At 39.9% G+C, this 10876-nt stretch overlaps 1 protein-coding gene across 3 annotated transcripts in view; it reads left to right on the top strand.

Annotated features, from left to right (window-relative positions):
• plxdc2b (plexin domain containing 2b) overlaps positions 1-3772 on the top strand; it is a 91421-nt gene extending 87649 nt beyond the window's left edge. For 2 of the 3 annotated variants that reach the window (XM_040126908.1, XM_040126910.1), the window contains exons 13-14: positions 238-395; positions 2142-3772. In XM_040126908.1, the coding sequence (XP_039982842.1) occupies positions 238-395; positions 2142-2261 (278 nt within the window). In that variant the 3' untranslated portion in view covers positions 2262-3772. The remainder of the gene's footprint in view (positions 1-237; positions 396-2141) is intronic. The other variant, XM_040126909.1, reaches the window with a different exon arrangement.
• The last annotated feature ends 7104 nt before the right edge of the window (positions 3773-10876 follow it).

The following is a 10876-nucleotide window of genomic DNA, read 5'->3' on the forward strand; positions in this document are numbered from 1 at the left end:
ACTCGTAGATTTTAGACAGCAGGGTATTGATGAATGATGAGTGCCCCCTGCTGGTCAACACTCTAACTGCAGTAAAGAAATATATCCTAGCATTTTAAGCATGTATAGCAATGTTGTAAGAACCTCTAACCCTAGCGCTGCTCCAACACTTTTTAAATTTTTAAAACATGTATGACAGTGTCTGTTTCTCCTTATAAAGGCTGCAATTTTATATTTTTTGTTTTTTGGTGATGCCAGCAGAAAGTGCTGTAGACAGGATGCCAGGTACACACCATCTACACACTGGTCTGATCCTCGGTATCCTGCTGGTGATGCTCATCATGGTTGCTGGTGTGCTGGTCACCGTCTATATCTACCATCACCCCACCTCTGCTGCCAGCCTCTTCCTTATCGAGGTATGTGGTGACAACGCCATATGACATGATGGTCTGATGGGATTTTTGACCTCGGAAAAAAATAATAAATTGATGAAAATAATCTCACCATTTAGAAGCTGTTTTGGAGCGCTTGAGATTGAGAGGTCATTCTTGAGCTTTTCACCTACTCTTTCCAAGGTCAAGAATGAACTTTCGATTTCAACTTTTAAGCTTAAAAGGATGAGATGTCCTTGGAGTGCGTAGAAAAATTAAAAATGTGAACATCTACAACACTGTGACAACGGGGCAACTTAATCTGCTGAGGACGATCATGTGATATGATCAAAAAGCTCCATAGCAGATAGTAGATTGACCCTATGGTGAAACTATTATGGCGACTTTATTTATTTTTATTTTTTTTAAATGCTTACACAATACAAGATTTAAACAACTTATTGACCCATAGGCTAAATATAGGAAGTTAGCTTGTGCTTCAATTAAAAAAAAGATAGATCCTCTATGTGATAACATATTGAACGATTAATTATGCAAGCATATTTTCCTGAATTTGAGAAAAGTCCTCAATAATATGTTTTCATCTTTCGCTGGGGAAAAGTTCTTAACACCTAAATCAGTGCAGCATTCATAACACAAAACTAATTTCTCATCTGCCGTAATATAGTTATTAAGTTAGGAATGAGCTCCGTTTGGTTTTAAGGACACATTTTTCTCAAACCTTCAGACATTCCAGTGTAATAGCAAGAAAAGATCTCTGCTCCAAAGTGTCTAGCAGACTGTACAAAAACACAACATCTGCGTTGAGAGTTGTCTCTGGATGGCGCTCAGTGCATTTTAGTCCCCAATTCCTGACTCAAAAATATGTGTTAGGCTTTTCAGAGGGGGATGATGAAACTTAGGTGTACAATCAGTTTTTCTTAATGTGAATTAATGTGAGTTCCCAAGGATAAGTAGGTGCTGTTTAAAGTGTAGCGCACTGAGTAGTGTTCAAACATCTATTAAAAACAAATGGCAACTCCTTATGTTCTAAGTTGTTCTCATTGTCAACATTACAGGGTTATTGTCAGTCACAGAAATTCCCTGATCTGGATTTTACTTGCTTAAGTGAGGGCCCATTTTGGCATACTGTAGAGGAGACAAAAACAGAGAATTCATTACTTCTGTTGTTAAGTTTTACAGGTTATGTTTTTAAAGGATAAGGCAGGTGATAGCCTTAGTCCATCTCTCAATACTTTGCAACTTTAATACTAATTTGGTGCTCCACGCAGCAGGTTCCCAACCTGGGGGCCAGGACCCCAAAAAAAGGGTCACAAAAATGAAAATGCGGTCACAAAATGATTGTCTGGGTAGGAAATAAGAGAGAAAAATCAATTCTGCTACACAAAATTAAACTTTTTTTCAGACTTCACCATGTCTAGTTTCCTCTTTTACCTCTTAGGGCCTCAGAACATTATGAGCGGGGATACACACTCTTTGATTACATGACACGCATCTCAGATATGTCAGATATCTCAGAATATCACCAGATTTTATCCTTTTATAAGGAAAATACAGGATCAAAGTGTGTTTGTGTGCTACATTTGTGGTTGTGCTAAACACTGTATTTAAACTCGGCAGAGCTTTACCAGAGTAGTTAATTCTGGCTCTGTGCAGATTACGGACAGAGATGACCCTCAGCCCTCACCTCTAACCTTGATGATACTGTGACCTCTGACCTCTATCCTAAACTCTGTCCTCACACATGTCCTCTCCTGCCCACCCTTGCAGAGACGCCCGAGCAGGTGGCCAGCAATGAAGTTCCGCCGGGGTTCTGGTCACCCAGCCTACGCGGAGGTGGTGCCGGTGGGACAGGAGAAGGAGGGCTTCATCGAGTCTGAGCAGTGCTGAGGGAGGAGGGGGTGTCCGCATCCCTGCAGCCCCCCTCCTGTGCCAGCCCTCCTCCCTTCTGCTCCACAGGGACTTCTCACCAGGAACCTCCAGGATCTGCTTATAATTGGAGGAGCTCAGTGTACACAATGACTCGTTAAGACTGCCGTACCGGCCCATTGAGTGCCAAATGAGACTGGATACAGCAGCCAGCAATGTGGGGAAATGAGAAAACCCTGAAAACTGATCCCAGACAGACGCATTGTTCAGCTCCTGTAGGAAAGGAACTGACCTGTTGGGGACAGAAAGAGGGAACAGCAATGACGTCATCGACTCAGTCAGCATCGGTTAAGAGTTAGTACGGCTACTGTCATGTTGCCATGGAGGGATTGTACAGCCTTACTGTTTAGACTGCTACTGGTGTGTCTGGGGGGGGGAGCAGGGTGAATTATACAATATATATTTTCAGAAACCATACAGACTATGTGAACAGAGATTTCCATTTTATTGTCGGTGGGGTTATACAGTATAGGCCTTTGTATATCCATCAGGTTTTTACTTCTTTTCATTTTTCTTTCAGTTTGTTGTTTTAACAGGGTTTGGCACATGTATCTGTATAGACCGTCGGTATTGCTTTTCAATACAATAGCAGGCTTAATTGACTTTTCCACAGTCCGCTCCGCACAGAGAGGCTGCGGCTGTGCGATATGACGTGAGCTGAACCCCTGTCACTGCAATCGATCACACCTCGGAGTAAAGCTCTGAACATTTGGCATTGTGTTGGATTAGTTTGTGATGTTTGGCAGGTTTCACTTTCTGAAAATGAAGTGTAAGATGTTTTTTGTTCAGTGAGGATATATCAGTGGGTTTTTTTTTGTTTTTTTGAGTGGGTGATGGGCACACTATCCTTCTCTCTATCTTGATTGGTTATTTGATTGATTCCTTACATCAATGACAGCATTTTATTTGTTTTTTATTTTTGCAATTTTTTTCAATACTGCCGTGCCATTTTGTCCCTGACTAGGGTTTGCACATTTTTTTTCCATGCACATTTTTTTTTTCTCATTTGACATGTGGTACTAATGCAAAATTGCAAGACAGGCGCTTGTGAGTGTGAATATATTTTCTAAAGTGTAAGTGATTCCTCTGTGTTAAAATGTTTGTGTGAATGCAAAAGAGAGCATTTTACAGTAGTGACTGGATATCCACCTGCTTTATGGGTGCATATGTTTGAGCTGGCTCTGCAAAGTTGATTCTTATTGATTTGAATCTGAGGTATCCGGATACAGTTGGTGTGAGCCAGAAAACACACTGGTCTGGTTGGAGTTTTTCTTGATTTTACAGTGTGGTTTCCTTTTGCAGTATGTTGTCAGCATAACCAGTTCTGTGTCCATGTTTAACAATTATGATCGACTCATCCGTATCAACACATTAATGTATATACCAAGGCCAAAACATTTGCAGATTCAGGTAACTCATGGCAAACATTTGTAGTATAGCAGTAATAGTACTGATAAAAACTTTATTTTTTATGAGTGGCCTTTTTTTCTGTACTTTTTTACTTAAATGTGAAAACTGTTCCAATCATTGCTGTAACAGATCAAAACACAAAGGCAAAACACTGAGCAAATTCAAACACTCATTTCTGTTAAATATTATTTCAAAACAAAATCATGTTTCACACCAATGATTGTAAACTCATTGTACAGACACCATCGGAATCCTGAAATTCTACTGAAAAATTAAACGTGCAATGTTACATCCGTTCAGTTTGACACTGAAAATGCACCTGGATAGTTTTTTTTTTTTTTTTAGTTTATTCACACCTCGTCGCCATCGCATTGAGACCAAAGACTAATCAGCATCTGAGTGCGCTATATCTTCAAGTATTTACCTCAGACTCCCCACAGCCTCCACACCTCAATACTCAGCATGCCACCATACAGAACCTACCAGTTAGTGGGGTGGTTACTGGTTTACTGGTCAACTTTTAGTGGTGGTTTGCTGCCATTCACGATGTCGTTTCTCTAAACCCCTCCCCCGAGCAGCGACTGTCCAATCATAGCCTTGGAGCGCGTCATAAGTTAACTACTGTAAGACAACTTGTTGAATCTGTAAAAGATAATTAACCGGTAATGTTTGAATGAGGTCGTTTGAAAATATTTGCCGTTGTTTCTAGATTTATTTTCACCTTAACCACCTCGCTGAAAAATAACTCCGTCTGCTGAATGATGATTTTTTTTAAAAGAAGAAAAAAAGATTTTAACCTGTTTCCCAAGCTGCGCCTGTTTTAACAAAAAGATGGCAGCCCGCCGGCTACCTGTCACAACTTTTAATAATTTGCATTGCGCAGCGGACGGAATATTTTTTAATCAGCTGGCTAGGACAGTCTTTTAACATTCTGGTATAACCGTCAGAAAAGCGGTAAGTGTTTTCGTTATCTTTAATAGAAACCGAATGCGACTCGAATTTATGCCAGTACGCAAGTGGCAAAAACTGGGGCTAACCCTACCCGAGGTAGTTACCTGTGCCAGACTAATCGTTAATTAATCCTCCTCCTAAATGCCTTTTTCTTATGTTTAAAGTAGAAAAACGTACAAATGGACATGCAAGCTAAACATCCAAACAAAGTTGTGTTAGCTTGAAATAAGTCTTTTTTTTTCCTTCTTCCATACTTCTAATACTAGGACTAACTTTTAGAACAACATGCTTCTGTCGTGCACATATATTTGAAGCATACCCCTATTCGTGCTTTAAGAAGAGTCAGCTGGAAAAATTGAAAAGTGCGCCGACGACGGCGTTTTTTGGCTAGAATGAGACGCTTGCTTTTGACTGCCATTGTCTGAAATCAAAGAGCCACTGCTTGAGTAATTCATGAGAATTCTGAGTGGAACATCTGCCACCATTATCATTTAAAACTATTCACGTGAGAACGGAAAGCCTGACAAGCATAGCAACGGTAACCAAGGAGGCGGGGCTTGGCCAACGGCTAACATGTTGAATATAAACGCGATGAGAGCATTTGATCCTCTAAATACGCCCTCATTAACACATGAGCTACACACCCAAAGACACACAGGAGTCACCATGTACAAATACCAAACTAAGGACTCACTGGCTGTTTTTAAGTCCTCACACATGACCCATCTTCATAGGTACACTGAGTTCTGTTGTGGTCTCACTGGTGAAGGCCAGAGAATACCCCCCCCCCCACACACCAAACCCTGTTTTATGACTCCTCATAAGTTCCTTCCACGATTACATTATTCCACGGTTTTAAAAGCATATTGGGGGGGGGGGGGGGGTAACTCTCCATGCCCATGGATGTTTTATTTACATCATATTAGATTGATCACTGTGGAGAAATGCTCTTTGCAATTGCTTGGGACATCTGCTTGTTGTCGTACACTGCCACCTGAAACTGCAAGTGTTTTTATAACCGCTCTCAAAATACAGTCAGAGAAAGTGGCTGATGATTTGTTTGTGTTAAGCACTTCCACGAAAGCTGGAACACTGATCATATAAAAGGAGGTTGTCTAGTAGCAGAACCTTCACTTGCTTCATTGGACTTGACGTTTTGCTTTCACTCCCACTTTCTTAACTTGTTTTTTTTTTTTTAGTGATGAGAAGCAGCATAGTGGTGTTTTTGGGATAGGTAACTGCTGTGTGCTGTTCTTTATTCTCTTAATGAGTTGGATTGAATGACGATTGCCAGAGCTGAATGTTAAGAGCTCAGTGTAAAGAAATAAGAATTGGACTTTTTCTTCCAGCTGTGACCTTGTTTTTATGTTATCCAGACACTCCATAGCACACAATAAGACTCCAATATCACCCAGTATCATGGCTGTCTGTAATTTCTGTAACTACTGTTGTTTTGATTACATTTGAAATAATAAACAGTGTTGTTAAAAACAGTCACACCTGTGGACAATAGCTTGTGTGTCGGTGAGTGTGACACCTTTACACAAAATTACAATACTTTTTTTTTTCTTTTTTTTTCAAATAAGCATACATTAGGTGATATTTCTGAGTACCGGTAGATTGTAGGAGGAAATTTATTACAAATACCCACTTACATTGCTCCATTAATCCATTATCATTCTGGCTTAAATGCCACCATAGTTCATTTAAAAATGCATGCCAAAAAATGAAAATAGGATCTTGGGAGAGATTCATTTGGAGGAAAGCCAAAGTTTGACTGACAGTGAGCTGAACTTTTTCTGTCATTGCTCATTCTGCTAGTCAGTCAGCTTCACGTAGGCCTTTTTCTGTTTAAAAAAACATGTTTTTCTTCTTTACATTCTCTATATCTGCGGAAAGGGAGCATGGCAGTGGGAAAAAAAAGGTTTACGTGAAATCCTTGGATCAGGTAGATAGTGAAATTGCTTGCCTGCAGATTGAAGAGATAGAGTTCTACAGCAGTATAGAGAGAAAGCTGAGTAAACAAGACAGCAAAGGGGGGGATGGAGCAGAGCTCAGTGGGTTGGCAGCAAATAAAAAGGCATGAAGGAAGTATGAGGAAGGAGGGATCATTACTGACCGAGCCAGAGCTTTCAGACGTTGTTACAGAGTAGGGGACAAGACTGGTTCAGTAGCATGAAGGACAGAAAGAGGATTACACTTCTATAATGTTTGGCACTAGATATACAGTGGTACGAAAAAGTTTGGCATAAAGTTATTGAGAAGATTAGTGTATTATTTTTGTTTTGTACAAGTTTAGAGTGAAAAAAATGAAAGGAGCACCATACAAAAGTTTGGGCACCCCAAGAGATTAGAGCTCTCAGATAAATTTTACCGAGGTCTTAGACCTTAATTAGCTTTTAAGGGCTACGGCTTGTTCACAATCATCATAAGGAAAGGCCAAGTGATGCAAATTTCAAAGCTTTATAAATACTCTGACTCCTCAAACCTTGTCCCAAAAATCGGCAGCCATGGTCTCCTCTAAGCAGCTGCCTACCACTCTGAAAATTAAAATAATTGATGCCCACAAAACAGTAGAAAGCTATAAGAATACAGCCAAGCATTTTCAGGTAGCTGTTTCCTCAGTTTGTAATGTAATTAAAATATGGAACAGAGGAGGTCAGTTTGAGGTCTGGAAGACCAAGAAAACTTTCAGAGAGAAGTGCTCCTAGGATCGCTAGAAAGGCAAATCAAAACCCCTGTTTGACAGCAAAAGACCTTCAGGAAGATTTAGCAGACTCTGGATTGGTGGTGCACTGTTGTACTTTGCAATGACACCTGCACAAATATGACCTTCATGGAAGAGTCATCAGAAGAAAACCTTTCCTGTGTCCCCACCACAAAATTCAGCATCAGAGGTTTGCAAAGAAACAGAGAAAAAAATTAGATTTTTTTTTGGCCACAAAGGTATGTTTAGAAGAAAAATCGGTGCAGAATTTAATGAGAAAAAAAAACCCAAACCATGCTTTGGGCTTGTGTTACAGTCAGTGCCACAGGGAACACTTCACTAGTAGAGGGAAGAATGGATTCAACTAAATGGCAGCAAATTCTGGGAGCAAACGTCACACTGTCTGTTTAAAAAAAAAAAAAAAAAAAAAAGATGAAAATGAAAAGAGGATGGCCTCCACAATGGGATAATGGTCCTAAACACACCTAAAAATCCACAATGGACTACCTCAAGAGAAGCCAGTTGAGGGCTTGGCCATGGCCCTCACAGCCCCCCGACCTAAACATCATCGAAAATCTGTAGATAGACCTCAAAAGAGCAGTACATGCAAGACGGCCCAAGAATCTCACAGAACTAGAAGCCTTTTGCCAGGAAGAGTGGTCGAAAATCCCCCAAACAACAACGGAAAGACTCTTAGCTGCTACAAAAAGCATTTACATGCTGTGATACTTGCCAAAGTGGGTGTTACTGACATTGCCCCTTTGTCTCTGACCCTTTTTCTTTTTTATTTTGAAACTTAAAAGAAATAAAAAAAATAATCTTGCTAAAAATATTAAAGGAATGGTTCATCTTTCACTTTATTCCTTTTGGAAATCAGGTCATCTTTTACTTGCTCAACTATTGACAGTAACAGAAATTTTGACCACGGGTGCTCAAACTTTTTCATGCCACTGTAAACAGTAACTCGAGGAGAGAGTCAGGAAGTAATGAAGTGTGCTACATAAACACAATCATTTCACGTTTTGCCTATTAACAATAATAAGTGGGTGTTAATAGTTGGAAACCCAGCTTCCCCAAATCAAGCAGATGACTACTGGGGCCAGATCATTCCAGTGCTGTGAATCATGCTGCTGCTGTTGTAAACACATCCATCCTCTCTATGATCTGATGAGTTACTGCCATCTTGTGGTCAAACTACAGAAAGTAACTGTTGTAGGAAATAAACGAGATTGATACATAAGTTTAGGTTTTAGTACTTTACTTTATGAATATATCCATCTAAATCAGTTCATTAGAAAAACACCTTGAATACTTTGTGAAAGCAATTTATTTCCTGTCTCCTTACACAACAAAGCTACTCTTCACTTCACACTAAAACAACCAATTTGGAGACATTATATTGGCTCTGAGAAATTCAGATGAATTATGATCACAATTTTTTTTTTGAAATTTCATAGACTAAATGATTAATAGATAAATCCAGAAAATGATCTAGTAAGATTTAGAGCCATCTCTCTTATTTAAACCAATAATTTTGACTGTAAAAGCTTGTGGCGAACACATAATTTAACAAATTGAAGAGGCATATTTGAGTGATAAAGTCTTCATTTTTCAGGTATTCAAGGAACAGGCTGCAGACTTAGAGTAGATCAAAAAATACATTTATTTGGACCTATCAGGGAAAAAAAACTAAACAATACAGCACTTGTTAAAATAAAGCCATTCAGTTTTCACCCTAAGCACAACTAAAGAGTATCAGCAAATAAAGCATGTTGCAGGCTTACAAAGGGTACAGCAAAAAGCCCAGAGAGGTTACCCAGCTCCATTCATGAATTTCTTAAGAGTAACTTGATTCACATGCCGGACTCAGAACTGTGCAGCACAGGAGGGAGACAACACAGGTTCGACACTTGAGGAAAAAGGACTTTGAAAGTAACGAAATCACCATCACAAACACAGCCATCAAGAGCGTTACATGAGGTTGCATGCCTCAGGGCACTTTTTGTCAGTGTCCAATATACAATACATGTCCGCCATATCCTGACCCTATTTGTTACTTTTTACTGGTGGCTCTTGTTCTTTGTTACTCCAGACTATTCCCTTTATATTCAATATTTTCTGCATTTTTTGTCTAGTGCTAATTGTCTGACCTCCTATCACTGACAATTCTGCCAAGTGACATTAAACCAAATATAGTAAGACCTACATCTGTAGCAGTGTTTGGAATTGTGATAATTCAGAGTGCTTTTTCATTTAAGTGTTTATATCAACTCCCTAAATCTAAAATAAAACATCAATAATGAGTATGCAATAGGTCTACAGCAGGCCAGACCAGTGTGTAGGATTTAGTGTCATCAAGCGGTGAGGTTGCAGATTGCAACCAACTGATTACCCCTCCCTCATCCCTCCCTTTCAAAGTGTGTTGGAGAACCTACGGTGGCCTTCAGGTAACGTAAAATCGTGAAAGGATGTCTCTAAAAGCCAGTGTTTGGTTTGTCCGTTCTGGGCTACTGTAGAAACATGGCGGGCTCTGTGGACTGGGACCCACTACCTATATAGATATGAAGGGCTCATTCTAAGCTAATGAAGACACAACAATCTTGGTTTCAGGTGATTGTACACTAATGAATAATTAGGAATATTATATTCCATTTCTGCCAACAGATCCCCCTAAATCCTACACACTGATCCTTTAAATGTCAGCACACATGTCAGTATTTACCCACACTGGGTCAAACATTCATAGTGCATATACCTTATGACTATTCAACTTTGGATCTGCTTTACTCTGTAATGGATATAAAAATGTCCAAGCAAAAGACTAACAGCTGCTTTCAAGAAACAGGTTTACAGTGTCTACAGCATTCCAATGATTTAAAAAAAAAAAAAGTCAAGTCAGTTCTTGTAAATCTTGGCTCTCAGCACCTTGCTGGTTTTCTATCTGACCACCCTGGTAACTGCATTCACCAAGTGTCCCAGAGGAAAAGAAAGTCCAGCAGATCTAGATCCTGAGCGCCAAGAGGGAGAACTGATCTGTATCACTTAAAAAGAACAAAGGACTTAAGGCAAAGATTTTCCAACCAGGGTCTGTGGAACTCATAGCCCCTCTATCAGTGCCTGATATACACCCAGGTTAAACTAAAAATAGCAGTCCTCTGAATCTTAAGGAGTAGAACTGGTTAATATTGGCAGTTATACTGGTAACCACAGGTATATGTGAACTGATCTGTGGTAGAAGGATATGCAAGGCAAGGATTCGGTATTGTGTGCACCTGCTTATGCTTTGTGCAGCTGGGCTGCTACTATAAGGGCCCCACATACACAGACACACATGCTGGTTTAACGCCCAACAAGAGGCAGGACTGGAATGATCCAACCGGATCACGCAACCGTGTTTAATTACAGTATATCACCATCGTTACAGTACATTTCCTTAAACTGGGTCCCCCAATGATGGTATATGACTGCTTGATTCTTGTGGTGGTTGAGGTTAGGAATCAGTCCCAGT

The sequence above is a fragment of the Xiphias gladius genome, chromosome 5, assembly GCF_016859285.1.
Source record: "Xiphias gladius isolate SHS-SW01 ecotype Sanya breed wild chromosome 5, ASM1685928v1, whole genome shotgun sequence".
Lineage (NCBI taxonomy): Eukaryota > Metazoa > Chordata > Actinopteri > Istiophoriformes > Xiphiidae > Xiphias > Xiphias gladius.